This window comes from Ananas comosus, linkage group 23, assembly GCF_001540865.1.
Source record: "Ananas comosus cultivar F153 linkage group 23, ASM154086v1, whole genome shotgun sequence".
NCBI classification, from domain to species: domain Eukaryota; kingdom Viridiplantae; phylum Streptophyta; class Magnoliopsida; order Poales; family Bromeliaceae; genus Ananas; species Ananas comosus.
The window spans coordinates 2,038,643-2,054,774 of record NC_033643.1 but is presented as its reverse complement, the minus strand read 5'-3'; the positions used below and the strand labels follow the sequence as shown (position 1 = coordinate 2,054,774).

Here is a 16,132-nt window from a genome sequence, read left to right as displayed (position 1 = left end):
AAATGAAAGATTTATGCACAATGGCTGGATCTTTGTGCACACGAAGTGCGCGCTTTCATGGCCAAGTTCACAATCTGCCATATTTAGTTCTTTATCTGCATCTCTTTACTATTTCAAACAAGTAAATTTATACTAGAACTAATGGTGTAATTTAACTCAGATAACAAAATTCATTTGCATTTATTTTGGCACTTTGATTCCTTTGTACATGTCTTAACACCATTAAGCACAGATAATTGTATATGGTTCTAAATTTTGTTCAGGGAACTGTCTTCTAAAAATTCTATGAGATCTGGAGAAGCTTGAAGCAGAAGCGAAGGTTATAACTAAACAGGAAATGCATATAATCATGTTTGAAGTGCAAGTAACTACTATCGAAATGATAACAACTGATTTGTTTCGGATTGTAAGCAGAATACGTGAGAAAGTACGTATTCTCTCTTTTTTTATATATAACTGGTACCGCATCGCACTAATCGTACTGATTTGCTGATGAATATGATTTATAATATCTGAAAAATGAAAAGGCATATTTATATATGTTTCCGCCTCAACTATTTTGAGCTATGGTTGAGCTCAATATCAACACTACTACTCGCTAGTAGGGCCCCAAAACACCATCCTCAAGGAAAAATTCAAACCCAAACCACAAACAAAATAGGATCTCAAACACTCGTTCACAAAAACCAACCAATATTACAAAAAAAAAAATAAATAAATAAAATAGTAAAATTCAAAAACTCCAAAAATGAATAAAAAAAATATATAAAAATGGGCCGAGTCACTCGCGATCCGGGCCGGGCCTTTGAACCGGAGAATTCGAGCCGTGCCCGAATCGAACCTTAGTTAAAACGCGGTCCACATTCAAAAACCAGAAGAAAAGGTCAAAAACCCTAACCACCCACTGAACAGGAGCCAAACACATGCACACAAATCCATGCAGGAAGGAACGCAATCCGAGGAGCAACGTGTGATGGAGAAGGGGTGCGTTGACCGACCCCCCCTGGGTCAACCCTTCCTACAATCCCACCTTATAAAAACCCCCTACACCCTCGCCACCATAGACCGAAGATCCCCGGTTAGCTTCTCTCTCTTTCTCTCTCTCTCTCTCTCTCTCTCTTTTTTCTTTCCACACACATCCACAAAGCTAGCCGGGTTCTTCCATGGGCTCCCCATAAAACCAAAAAAGAAATTCGAAATTTGCGCGTATTTTCGACTGCTTCGTCTTCTTTCCACGCAGCAGCGAAAGAGAAATTAAGAGAAAAATCTAGGCTGAGGATGTCGCGCGCGGCGGCGGTGGTGCTGTCGGTGGTGGCGGTGCTGGCGCTGGTGAGCGCGGAGGACCCGTACCTTTATTTTACGTGGGAAGTGACGTACGGGACGATCGCGCCGCTCGGCGTCCCCCAGCGGGCCATCCTCATCAACGGGCAGTTCCCCGGGCCCGAGATCAACTGCACCAGCAACAACAACATCGTCATCAACGTCTACAACTATCTCGACGAGCCCTTCCTCCTCTCATGGTTAGGACGGAATGATAATGTGACATCTTAATTATTATCATCAGACGGTAACATATTTTATTTATTTTATATGTGCATATGCGTGTGCGCGCGCACGTAGGAATGGGATCCAGCATAGGAAGAACTCGTGGCAGGACGGGATGCAGGGGACGAACTGCCCGATTTTGCCGGGGCAGAACTTCACGTACCACTGGCAGCCCAAGGACCAGATCGGCAGCTTCTTCTACTTCCCGTCCCTCGGCATGCACAAGGCGGCAGGCGGATTCGGCAGCCTCCGCGTCCACAGCCGACTCCTCATCCCCGTCCCCTTCGATCCCCCCGCCGACGAGTTCACCGCCCTCATCGGCGACTGGTACACCAAGGACCACGCCGTCCTCGCCCGCCTCCTCGAAGCCGGCCGCAGCATCGGCCGCCCCGCCGGCATCCTCATCAACGGCAAATCCGGCAAGGACGCCGCCGGCAAGGACGATCCCCCGCTCTTCACTGTCGAGGCCGGAAAGATCTACCGCTTCCGCGTCTGCAACGTCGGCCTCAAGACCTCCCTCAACTTCCGCGTTCAGGTCGTAATGACCGGCAACTTTTCAGCAGAACTACTTAAGCTGTCAAAGAATGGTGTTTGAATGTTCGTTTGTTTTTCTTTTTTTTTTTTTTTTGTTTTCCAGGGCCACACCCTGAAGCTCGTTGAGATGGACGGATCGCACACCGTGCAGAACACGTACGACTCGCTTGACGTCCACGTCGGCCAGTGCTACTCGGTGCTCGTGACCGCCGACCAGGCCGTTGGCGACTACTACGTCGTTGCATCGACCCGGTTTGTGAAACAGGTGCAGACTGCGACCGCGGTGCTCCGTTACGTCGGTTCCACCGCCCCGCCGTCCGCTGTCCTCCCCGAGGCACCCTCCGGCTGGGCCTGGTCCCTCAACCAGTGGCGCTCCTTCCGCTGGAACCTCACCGCCAGCGCCGCCCGCCCCAACCCCCAGGGCTCCTACCACTACGGCAGCATCAACATCACCCGCACCATCAAGCTCGCCAACTCCCGCACACGCGTCGACGGCAAGCTCCGTTTCGCCCTCAACGGCGTCTCCCACGTCAACACCGACACCCCCGTGAAGCTCGCCGAGTACTTCAACGTCTCTGACGGCGTGTTCAAGTACAACCTCATCGGCGACGTGCCCCCCGCCGCTGACGCCGCCGTCACCATCGCCCCCAACATCATCACCGCCGAGTTCCGCACCTTCATCGAGATCGTGTTCGAGAACCCCGAGAAGAGCATCCAGTCCTACCACCTCGACGGCTACTCCTTCTTCCCCGTCGGGTATATCACTACAGCATTTACCGAACACGCATTACACGGATACTTTACTAGCATATATATACATACATATATACATACATACAGTTGACTGATCAGTTTTGCTATGTGAATTGTAGGATGGGGCCGGGGAAGTGGACACCGGAGAGCCGGAAGGCGTACAACCTGCTGGACGCGGTGAGCCGGCACACGATCCAGGTGTACCCGCGGTCGTGGACGGCGATCATGCTGACGTTCGACAACGCGGGGATGTGGAACCTGCGGTCGGAGATCTGGGAGCGCCACTACCTCGGCCAGCAGCTCTACGTCAGCGTCTTGTCGCCGGCGCGGTCGCTCCGCGACGAGTACAACATGCCCGACAACGCCATCCGGTGCGGCGCCGTCGTCAGCCTCCCGCTGCCGCCATCTTACGTGTGAGAATCAATAAAAAAAATTATAATAATAATAATAAAAAAAAATGCAGATTGATCCGGCGGCAGCTGACGTGGCCCAGCCGGAAGGTCGGTCGACGTGGCATGAAATTGTTTATTATTATTTTTTTAAGGAGAGGAATTGAGAAAAGAGAAAGATTGCATGGATTAATTAAATTGGGATAATGGTGTTGTTGTAATAATGGTTGTGATAATAATAACAAAAATGGGCCACTGTAATTTTTTTTTATTTAAATTTTTGGTGCTTTATGTAATCGGATGCACTCTCGAAATTCAAATATGGGAGCATTTCAATTAATTCATTTATTTATTATTCAATTTATTGAATTAAGTTTTGGCGATTTAATTTGATTTATTTCTGTATATATGTGCAATTTCTACATTACTAAGCCATGGTATATATATCTCTCCCCAGTTATTAATAACATGCATGTGTGGGTTAATCTACGCACAAAGTAGGATGCTTAATTGAAACAAATTTTTTTTTAGGAGTAAATTTTGAAAAAAAAAACCCAATCGTTTTGATTCAATGTGATCAATTGAAAATGTATTTGTTTACGGCAAAATTGTAAAAGATCCTACCCAAACTATTATGCCCTTAATTTGACATAAATTTTCAATTTTAAAACATTTAATTTTGCTATCTAATTGTTTTCTTTTGATTTCTGAAAACTTCTTTGGTAAATTTGGTTAGAATTTGATAGTTTTTATTATAAAGCTGTTTTAATTAATACACTACCTAATAATAAAGTATATTTTATCAAATTGTAAAATATTTTGTCGAAAAGACTAAAAATTTTCATTAAAACAGGTCTAATTATAAAGATGTATAATACACTACCTAATAATAATTATTTTATCAAATTGTAAAATATTTTGTCAAAAAGGTACTCAAAATTTTCATTAACTTTCAGCAAAATTTGAATTAAATATACTATAAAATTAAATAGTAAAATTAAAATTTTTATAGTTCAAATATTTATTTAAAATATGATATACTTCAGGTTGACATATATGATTTTAATTTCTCTTTTAGAACATTATAAATATATAGTTTATTTGGATGTAAAGGTCTGTTTGCAAACGGTAAGTCAGAAAGCGAGAAATTTGTGAATTACACGAACTCGACTTCGCGGCCACCCTACCAAAGTCAAAAGGCCGAACTGGCATAATTCTAAGATCTAAATTTAGTAATATAATAGCTAAAAATTTTATTTTTATATTTAGAAAACTAAAAAAAATCTAAAACATTTATAGTTTTTTTTCTTTTCTAATATTTAAAATTGCGGTTGTAACCGCTATTAAAAAAGTATGTAGTTACCGACTGTCCCTAAAGCAAGTGGCAAAGAATTTGATGGTTGGTACCCGAGGTTCCAAGTTCGAATCCTAGTTGATTCACATTTACAGTTAAGCTTATTTCTAAATGAAATAAACGAAGCGGGTAGCGCCCTACCTATCTCTTAAGAAAATATATATATATATATAGTTGCATATTTTTTGGATAACTATTGCGATCGTATTTTTATAGTGAAAAATAATGCTTTTAGTTATCACATCATTAAACTAGGCCTAAGTGGAAATTTTTGTGACGAAATAAATACTAATATCTTTTTTTTTTTTTTCAAAATTATGAATTCAACCACCTAGAACCTTACAGAAAGAAACATGCCTTAACACATTTTGCAAGATATATATTTTTAAATATAGTTTATGCTGCTTTTTCCACTGTGCACTACTTTAAAAAGAGCACTAGTGTAATGATCAGCGCTTCGCGGTGGGAGGTCGTAACATTAAGAGCTAATAATATGATTTTTATTATATTTATTTATCACGAGACATACAGATATATATAATATTCATAGAGAAATACTTCTATACACCGGCTAATTTAAATCCGACCATTCAATTTTTGAGGTTAAGATTGACTTTTACACAATGGTAACATGCTCAACAGGTTACCAATCAATCATAAAGATAATATTTGAAACTATGCATTAGCTAATTACCAAATTTGATAATATCCAACAAATCTTCATTTCATAATTTAATTTTGTTACTTACCAACTTAGATAATGGCTAATTTCATAAGTGATAAATCTTCATAAATTCGAATTTAAAATTTAACTTGAGTTTAAACTTTATATTTATAATTGTATAAATTAAATTTAAATTTTAGAAAGAAAAATTTATATTTAAACGAGTAAACATTTCAATTTAAATTGTCAATTCAATATTAAACTAACATGAAAGTTCAAAAATTAATGTTACTATCTTTAAAATTGTAATTTAAGTTATAGTGTATTTATAAACTTTTATTATTTATTTAAATAAAAGATTTCTACATTTTAAAGTAAGTTGAAATTGTTAATTCAATATTGAAAAACAGCATTAAATTTCAAAAATATTGATCAAATTTAAATTATAAATTTAGATTTTAATTTATATTATACTTAAAAAATAAATTTTGTTAACTATTTAAACATAAAGTTTCGATGTTTGAAAATTGATTTTAAATTATAAATTACTAAATTTATGACTCAAATGTGATCATAAAGTATTATTAAAATCGGCTTTAAAAATAAATAATTTAATTAAAAATTTATTTTCTCCATGATTTAAGGATAGTATGCAAAACTTTCCAATATTAGCTCTTTTTTTTTCAAAAAAGCCCCTAGATCACATTTGAGTCATAAATTTAGTAATTTATAATTTAAAATCAATTTTCAAACATCGAAACTTTATGTTTAAATAGTTAACAAAATTTATTTTTTAAGTATAATATAAATTAAAATCTAAATTTATAATTTAAATTTGATCAATATTTTTGAAATTTAATGCTGTTTTTCAATATTGAATTAATANCCCGAGCGCCCGCGCCACGCGGGAAGCGCGGAGGCGCGGGCGGGGGCGAGCGCTTCGTGTCATTCTGACACTCCAAAAGTGAGGATGGAAAATAATAGCAATCTGATAAAGATTTTAGTTGGTAGACCTTTCGGCGACAAAGAAAAGGTTCGGAACTGTAAAATTAAGATGACGTTCTTCTGGTTTATTTTAATTGCGTTTAACATGATACAGAAGGTGCATGGAACAAAATGTTCCATAGTACATGCCCCTTTAACATAGCCGCTTGCCTTTAAAATCATTATTGTTTAACATGATACAGAGGGTGTATGAAACAAAATTTTGCATAGTACATGCCCATTTAACATAACCCATGTTAGTCCATGTGAGGGAGGGAGAGCATGTGAGGGAAAAAGAGAAAACCCATATAAAAGAAAGGCCACGTGGCTCGATGGAGGAACGGTATTTAATTTCAACTTTAATATAGAGTTTAAGGTGGTTGGCAAAGTACGATTTGCATGGTGAGGCTCCCACTTCCTCACATGCTCACATCTTAATCACATCATTAATTTAATACATGCCATAAATTAAGTACTAAATGCAACTTTGTGTCCACAAGATATTGGTAGTTTTAAGAGGGAAAAATATATATTTATACATATAAAGTGGGACCAAGATTCCATCATCACCTGCGGCAGCAATCATCAAATGCATGCTTTTCTTTACTCCAAAGCTATAAATATTGTACCCAATAATGAATATATATATATATAATATTAATTACTTAATAAACAAGAGTAATCAATATATTATTGTTTAGTACGGTTCGTTGATATTCTGCTTCGAGTGTCGATTAATACTATTTAGTGTTCTTGATTAATTTGCTAAAAAAATATAATTTAGGATGAAAATTACGAGAAAAAAAAGTATAGAGATGTTTTATATAATAGTTTCTAAAATTTCAATAGGGAAAACTTCAAAAACTCCCCTTATGGTCTCGTAGTTTCTCACTTGGTCTCCCTGTGCTTTAAAATGTATCAATTTACACCTATGTGGTTTCTTTTTTCTCTTTTTCTTATCAATTTTATTATTATTTTTTCTTAAATCAGTGATAAAGTTAAAATTAAAGGGTACTAAAGTAAATATTTGATAAATTTAGATAGGTATCTGAAGTTTTTTGTATATAATTTAATAAAATATTAACGAAAAAGCTACCGAAAAGATAAAAACGAACCACATGGGGGCAATTTGATACGTTTTAAACCAAGGGGGGCAAACTGAGAAACTACGAAACCACATGTGGGGTTTTTGAAGTTTTCCCATTTCAATATTATGACTTGACACTTTTCACATAAATTTTAGAAAAAACTTCAAATACCCCCTTTGTGGTTTCGCACTTATCACTTTAGTACCCTGTGGTTTAAAGTGTATCAAGTTAGTACTCTGTGGTTTTATTTTTGTATCAAGTTAGTATCATGTGGTTTTATTTTTTGTATCAAATTAGTACCCTGCGGTTTTTAAACCACATGGTATTAAAGTGATAAAGTGCGAAACCACAGGGTACTAAAGTGAAAAAGTGAAAAATCACATAGACTAACTTGATATATTTTAAATCACAGGATACAAGTAAGAAAAAATAAAACCACACCAGGGATTTTTGAATTTTTTTTCAAAAATTTAATTTGCATAAAAAATCAGCTTATTTTAGGCTTTTGCAAAATCGGGCCACCTTTTTCGTTTTTGCAGATTTGGTCCGCTTTTTCAGCAAAACCAAAATATCCTTATTACTTTTTCTCTTTCCTCTTTCTCTCTCCTCTTCGTTCTCTCGTTCTTTTTTTTTTTCCGCCGGAAAAAAAAAGCGATGCCAGGCGGAGCAATTTTTTCTTCTCTTTTTCTTTTTCTTCTTCTTTTTCCTCCTGCTGGAGCACCTTTTTTTTTTTCCGGCGGCCCGAATCTGCAAAAATAAAAAAGATGACCCGATTTTACAAAAGTTCAAAATAAATAAATTTTTTATACAAATTGGCCTTGATACTATCAACAGTATTTTTTTTTATTTTTTTTTTGGTGGTGGTGTAACGCACCTTTCCGGTGCCGAGCTCAGAATGGTGAAACCACCAACCAGAGCTGAGAAAAATTGGGCCGAAGCGTTGCCAAGCATACACACAGAATACACGACGCACGAGGGAAGTACAGCACCAGTCGCGCTCACCGACTGGGTGTGGGGCCCCATGACCTGCTGCAATGGGAAATTATTCGCGCGGTGGGGGTTGTAACGTTGCGCTCGTACATTCCGCGGTCGAGCGTGTGACACGTGGACCCACGTCAGGTGTGGGCCCCGCGCGTCAGTGTCAGTGCCACCGCCCTCGTAAAATGGGTTTGGCTCTGGATCCCTCGGCCCCCCCCCNTCGCCGACGATTCCGAATTGCGTGGAGACCCCCTCGGCTGTAGACGCTTCTGAAAAGGGCCCCCCTCAAATTCAACTTTTTATTTTTTCGGTAAAATATTTTTATTATGTTTTTACCAGTTATATTGGCAATTAATTATTATTAATTAATAATTAGTCTAGTTTTATTTAGTTATAAATTAATTTAGGGGCAATTATTTATATATTTCTAAAATATTTTTGATTTTTAAATTTACCTCTATTAGAAGATTAATATTAAAAATATTTTTTTTTTACATTCCAACATATTTCAAATATATTTCTAGAGTTTAATTCTGGTAATGAATTATTAGCAATAGCAGTTATCTTTATAAAATTATTATTTTGCCCTTTCAAATATTCCCTTCTATTGTTACCGACTTTTCTTATTTACCCTTTAAGGCTTTAGGCTTAGTTTGGTATTGAGAGCTATCTAACGCTATTAGATAAAATAGAGTTGAGGAAAAAAGCATATAACGATATGTTTCTGCGTTTTCCGGTGGGAGTGCAGAAAATATATCGTAACCGACTAATGCGGAAAGCAATATTACGTACGAAAACAAATAAGGTATTTTTCCAACGTACTTTCTCACCGCACGTAACGCAATTCTCCCACAATCCCAAACGAAGCCTTAGTTTGGTATTGAGGCTTATCTAACGCTATTAGATAGAATGAAGTTGAGGAAAAAGTATATAGGGATATACTTCTGCGCTCTTCGGTGGGACCGTAGAAAATATATCATAATCGACTCATCGTGATATGCGGAACGCAATATTACATATAGGTATTTTTTCAACGTACTTTCTCACTGCAAGTAACGCAATCTCCACGCAATCCCAAAACGAAGTTTAAGTTAGAAACACAAAAAGTATCTTGATTGTTATCTTTTCAAATATATCCCTTTCTACCATCACGAATATTTTTTATTTTTTTTAAAGTTAATGATAAACAAAGTATTTTGATTTTTTTTAACTTTGATAGATATTTAACTCATGTTTAGCTGTAGAGATATTTTAGAATTACATGATTGAAAAGAAAAAAAAGGGAATAAATGAGATATCCGGAGTATGTATACTAATAGAAGAGCAGTGGAGCATGATTGAAATGGAGGCGATTGATTCTCACGCTTGATGCATGAAATCAACGGGGTTTTTTTTACCAATCTCGTTTCTTGTTGGATCAAATTTTTTTCTTATATTCTTTTACAGTATATATTAATCAGTTAAAATTATCAAAATAGTTCAAATATATTGATATACTAATTTGAATAAAGTGAATTTTAAGCTGAGATTAGGTGTATCTTAAATGCGTATTTACCGTAGACCAATACTCCACCCATTATCATTTATTAATATCTGTCCTTTCTGTATGACACTTGCGGCATAAATAATATCCCGAAGAAGAGTAAGAAGAATCACAGATGTAAATTACAAAAGTTTGAGGGGTACACGTGCAAAAATGCGACAGTGAAAGTAACGCTATTGGTGATGCAATTTCACACATTTGTAGCACTAAGTACGAAAAAAACAAAATAAAAACAAAAATTACAAATAAAAAATAAAAAATAAAATAAAAGAAAGAATCGATAACCATTGTCTCTGACGCTTCTATTTTATTTCTCAATCAAAATAAAAAGAAAACGCGAGAGAGAGAGAGAGAGAGAGAGATCACATTTGAGAGTGATAGTGAGAGTGAGAGTGAGTAAGAGAGAGAGAGCATCAATGGTGGAGAGAGGCGACGCGATCTCCTCCGATCAACACATCTAATTAGGGTTTTGGGGCGTCTACGTAGAGGAGGAGGAGGAGGAGGAGGAGGCTACGGTGGCAGATCGGAGGAAGAAGACGGAGAGGAGGAAGAGGGGGCGATGAAGGGCTACGCGGCCGCGGCGGCGGCGCCGCCGGGGAAGCGGAGGTGGAGGTGCCTCGCGGTGGCGGTGCTCGCCCTCGTCTTCTGCTCCCTCCTCGTCCCCCTCGCCGTTCTCCTCGGCCTCCACCACAACCGCTTCCCCTCCGGTGCGTGCTCCCCCGCCCGAAAACCCTAGCGCTTGCCCCCGATCTCGCTTCCTGATCGCGCTTCCGCGGCCGCGATCTCGGCTGTGGATGGTATTTTGCTCCGGAACTAGGGTTCCGGCGAGATCCGGCTCCGGATCTCTCCCTCGGATGCGAGATCCGTGCTATTCCTATGTTTTTTTAATCGAAAAAGACGGGTTCGTGGTGTCTTTGATGGAGAAATCGCTGATTCCTGTGTGTTTTTGGTGTGCAGGGTACTTAACTGATGATCACTCTGCATCGGTGAGAATTATCAAATCGTGCTACTATAATGTCGTAGGAATAGGTTTACTGGTATTGTTTTCTTATCACTTGGTTTTGATGGTTGTGTAGGAATTTAGCTTTGGGGTTTACGAGCATCTTGATGGTGGTAGAAAGCATAGTTCTTCACAGGTCGTTATCATTTCACTGTTGTTGTATCTTTCAATTTTTTATGATTTACTGGACCAGACAGTGGGGTTGGCTTATCACTTTCCTGGTTGATTGGAAATTGAGTTGGTTGAGATGTTGAGATTTTTGTTTTATATTTGTTAGTGATCTTTTGTGCTTTGCAGGGTGATGGGTCGAGAATTGATGATCTCGTGAAGAAACTGGCACCAACTTTTGCGAAGGTCCGCTCTCCACTTGCTTGAATATAGAATTTTTGTCGAAAGAGCGAGAAATTACTTCATTGAGTCTTTGGTTTTGTAAGTTCAATGGTTTAATCACTTGGTAATTGAATCCATCCTAAGGACCTCCAAAACATGAATAACCTAGAATATTCTTTTCAGTTCCGAAAAGACCAAAGCTATAATCAAATTATGGGTCTACGACGTTTGTTTATCCTATAAACTTTTATCAAGTTATCTCATATCTTGAATGGCTACTCCATCTGTGTTCGGAGGCTCAAAAGAAACATACGTTCAATACCTTTAAGAAAGCGGTCTTGCAGTTCTGCAGATTCTTAGAGAGGGGTAACACATGGGACAAAGGGGAAAATCTTTTCATCTGGGCAAGTTTCTCCCTTCATCTTCTCTTTTATAACTGTCGTAGACCCAATCTCAAGATTCAGTGACTGGTGAGTAGTGAGCAATTTCTAGTGGAATCCTCAAGGTGCTCAACCAAGTTCCTAACAAGTCAAGCTTTTGTAACTTGAATATGTTTAATAGATATATATTGCTCTCTTGCACAATATGTGCACTGCCACTGTCTTCTATTCGGGATTGAGGAGCATAGAAGTTTTAGTCTATGGCTTGCATAAATGAATATTGGCTGCCTGCACTACAGTATCTTTGTCATCTGATTCTGGTAAAAAAATATATACTCTATATTGTCTCAAATGCCCTCATTTCGGATCATTTATTTTTACTGCTTCATTTTAATCAGTATCCAATAATTTAGATTCCAACTTAGGGGTGAAGCAGATCAAATTGGTGTGAATCATAATATCTTTGTTGACTTGGCTTATCCAGTTGTTTGAAATATCTTTATGTGCCTGTGTTGCAGGATCTGACCACCAACATAGCAAGTCAGTCTGATGGCAATGAATATGAGAAGAATGGTAGATTCACTAGTGACAATGTCCAAGCTAGTGTACCTCCAAAGGGTGCTGTCTATAAGAATAATACCGCACATTATAAAAGTATGGATTCAAAATTTAAATGTTCGGAGTTCACTATATATTACGAAGAAATAGGAAATTTTACTAGTCTTTATTTTCTTGTTCTTTGAGATAAGTTTTCTTGCCTTTTGTTTACACTATGCAGATAGGGACACACAGCAAGTTGTGTCGAGAGAAGCATCGTCTCTGAATACAAAAGTATGACTATTTTATCAGCTTGCAAATGCTTTCCATCCTTGAGATCAACTTTAACACTGCAACTCTTTTGAACAAATTACCTTACTTTGGCCGATTAATTAGTCAAATCTTGTTGATTTACAAATTTTCAACTTCTTTTTTAAAAACATTTATTTATTTATTTATTTTGATTACCACAGAGTGATGGCATTGATTGGAAGGAGAATGTTACAGAAGGTTCAGCTGGTGACGAGAGTGGAAAATCTTGTCAGCTTTTATTTGGAAGCTACTGCCTTTGGTCCCTAGAACACAAGGAAGTAATGAAAGATTCCACAGTGAAGAGACTTAAAGATCAACTGTTTGTCGCCAGAGCTTATTATCCGAGCATTGCAAAACTTCAGGGGCAGGAGAAACTAACATATGAGCTGAAGCAGCACATTCAAGAACATGAGCGGATGCTTAGTGAAGCCATTTCAGATGCTGATCTTCTGCCAGTGTAAGAAATATCGGCTATCTTCCAACTCTTCAGCTTTCTTTCTGACTTTATTACTGGTTGGCAAAGTTGTAATTGCAAGCCAATAGTGATGTAAAAATCGCTATTTGCTCGCAATTTCCATTGGCTCCCAGTTACTATTGGTTGTTTAAGTTAGAAAAAAATGATGCTCAGTTAGATAGTATTTTCCAAATGAATGTTGGAGCTTTTAGCCTTCCGCGGTTGCATATTATAATGAACATTACTTGTTCGTTTAATTTGATTTGACTTTCAAAACCATTACTTTAACTTGATGTGTTTAGAAATATGGTTCTGAAGAGAGTGGTAATCCTTTTCAGTGTCGACAAAAAGATACAGAGAATGGATGAGATTATTGCAAAAGCCAAATCATGCGCTGTAGACTGCCATAATATTGACAAGAAACTCAGACAGTTAGTTGATCTCACAGAAGATGAAGCACATTTCCATATGAAGCAGAGTGCATTTCTCTATCACCTCGGTGTTCAAACCATGCACAAAAGTCTGCACTGCTTGTCAATGAGACTGACTGTAGAATATTTCAAGTCTTCATCTGTGGATATGGAGCTGCCAGATGCTGACAAGCTTGAAAACCCCAACTTCCACCACTATGTTATCTTTTCTCTTAACGTGCTTGCAGCTTCTGTCACTATTAATTCCACTGTGATGAATTCTGAGGTATGGGACTCTCGTATATTTATCTAGAGTGAAGCACTGTACATCTCCTTTCTGTCACTTACCACATTCTTTTGTAGTATTTCAGGAATCTGAAAATCTTATCTTCCATTTGGTCACCGATAGGCAGAATTTTTATGCATGCAAGCATTGGTTTGTGAGAAACCGTTACAAAGAAGCTACGGTTCATGTTCTTAATTTTGACGATCTAAAAACTGAACATTTGAACAATCTAGGCATCCAACAACTATCTCCATCTGAGGAATTTCGTGTTTCAATTCGTAATACTGCTCGCCAATCGCCTATGCTGATGAGAACTGAATACATCTCGGTTTTTGGTCACTCACACTTTCTTCTGGCTGACATATTCTCGAATCTGAATAAAGTGGTTGTTTTGGATGATGATGTGTTGGTCAAGAAAGACTTGTCATTCTTGTGGAACCTTGATTTGCAAGGAAAAGTGATTGGTGCAGTTCAATATTGTCGAGTCAGATTACGCCAACTCGGAGCTTACTTGGGTGGATTAAAACATGATGCTAATTCTTGTGCCTGGATGTCTGGATTGAATGTTGTTGATTTGGAGAAGTGGAGGGACCGCAAGGTTACTGAAGTTTACCATGGGCTCCACCGGAAGGTTAGTAGCACTATTCATTGATAGTATGTAGGCTTGTGTTTTGTAGAATTATTGATTTTAAGATAATAAGATGTTTCAAATGGTACAATATATCGACTAATTGTTGGATTTTCACCACTGTTTCAGAGGTGAATTTTTTATCGTTTTGATCTTGCTGTTTGCCCATTGAGTTCGATAGAATAGATACGAGTTACCGCAACTTTAGTTCTTTCAATTTAATTTCAATCTCAATAAAGTCCTTGGGAGTTTTGATTTTGAAATTTAGTCCCTGAATTTTGTTTAGTGTAACAATCAAACCATTCCGTTAGTAAAGATGCCACACCAAGCTAATCTTTACAGTTCAATAGCAGGGTCAACTATCTCAACTTAATTACAGAATTGATACTCGGAGGATATAATTGAAATCAGTGCTGAGTTTCGAGGACTGAATCAGTAATTAACTCATAAGAATTTTTATTAATTAGTGGAAAATCAATGATCAGTATAGAGCTATCTGTCTGTTGCTTTACTTACTAACGTTCTACATGCTTTTCTCTTGACAGTTTCACAATGGTAGCGAAGCATCGTGGAGAGCTGCTACACTTCCCACAACCTTTCTTGCATTTCAAGATCTAATTTATCCTCTACAAAATAGCTTAGTTCAGTCAGGTCTCGGTCACAACTACGGAGTTACTCACGGCGCACTAAAGAATGCTGCTGCTCTTCATTATAACGGCAACATGAAGCCTTGGCTCGAACTTGGTATACCGAAATACAAGAAGTATTGGAAGAAATATCTTACCCGGGAGGAGCAGTTCATGAGCGGTTGCAATGTGAACCCTTAGCTGCAGCTATTTGCGAGTTAGGGCATATGACATTACAAAATTGGAGAAAGGGAACAGAAAGAACGATAGTCGATTCAATCTATGAAGTTTAGTGAAAAATCTATATATTGGTTTGAAGCACAACAGTGATGCAGATACCAAGGATGGTGCGATCCTGAAGCAATAAATGGTTATTTTGTGATGGGATGGAAAAGGCGAAAATGCAGAATATCTTGGATATGGAAATTACCCTTCATCACTTTGGTCGCGAGATTTGTACCCGGTGGGCTCTTACAGGTAAGTTTAGGTATTAGTTGATTGCATTATTCGTTCTTTTTGATATGGAAGAGTCTCCACTTGGCACTTCTAATTGGATAGGATGTAGATTGATTTGTTCTTTTCTTTTTTTCATCCGTGCAATTTTTACGCCCTTGTTGGTCAATTTTCTTCCACAAGAAGGGTTAATTTTTTTTGGATCTATTATTGGCAATTCTTTGTTTTATTTGAGCGCTCGCACATGAAATGGAGTCATCTCATTATGAATTTTCTTGATTGTTTGGTGTAACATGTCATTGTCGGTAGGAAAGTCACATTGCTTGTGCATCATCTCTCCCTTCGCTTCAAACTTCGCAAGTTTGATGTTTCAATTTTCACGAGTAATTCAGCTATCTTTCGTTTAGTTAAAATGTGTTCTTTCGTGTTACGATGCATCAGTATAGTCATATGCTTCTAGAACTGTTTTCTGATTCGGTGGATTCTGAGTTCCAATTTTGAGTACAACTGCTCGAGAAAGCACTAACATTTTTTTCATAAAAAACCTCACCAATAGTTTCTCGACCTAGCCCTGTCGGCCAAGTAGAAGTTTTAAAATAGAACTTATTTTTGCAGCCCCTCCACTAGAAATTTCTAGTGGACCAGGCCTTTTGAGTGTTGTGCCAGACACATACATTTCATTCACCTCCTACTAATCAAGAATTGCTGTCACTTATACTGTAATTAGCACTCAAATCTCTTCGGTCTTGTTTGGATACATTAATTTTTTTGTTAAATACATCTCTTTAATTTACCCAAAAAGCCTGTTCTATTTGAGATGAGGTATATGATCATTTTTTTTTTTTCTAGTATGATGCTTCATATTTTGGTCTTCTCTGAAGTCC

General features: G+C 37.9%; 2 protein-coding genes across 2 annotated transcripts; both read left to right on the top strand.

Moving 5' to 3' along the window:
• Positions 1,091-3,565, top strand: LOC109727925 (L-ascorbate oxidase homolog). Its single transcript, XM_020258147.1, has 4 exons — positions 1,091-1,520; positions 1,621-2,080; positions 2,183-2,835; positions 2,952-3,565. Exons 1-4 carry the CDS (start codon positions 1,279-1,281, stop codon positions 3,247-3,249), a joined length of 1,653 nt encoding a protein of 550 aa, XP_020113736.1. The 5' UTR covers positions 1,091-1,278; the 3' UTR covers positions 3,250-3,565.
• On the top strand, positions 10,164-15,528 carry LOC109728218 (probable galacturonosyltransferase 7). Its single transcript, XM_020258582.1, has 10 exons — positions 10,164-10,539; positions 10,790-10,818; positions 10,909-10,968; positions 11,130-11,186; positions 12,061-12,196; positions 12,321-12,373; positions 12,553-12,848; positions 13,184-13,541; positions 13,627-14,172; positions 14,715-15,528. The coding sequence occupies exons 1-10, from the start codon at positions 10,392-10,394 to the stop codon at positions 14,994-14,996; spliced, it is 1,965 nt and encodes a 654-aa protein (XP_020114171.1). The 5' UTR covers positions 10,164-10,391; the 3' UTR covers positions 14,997-15,528.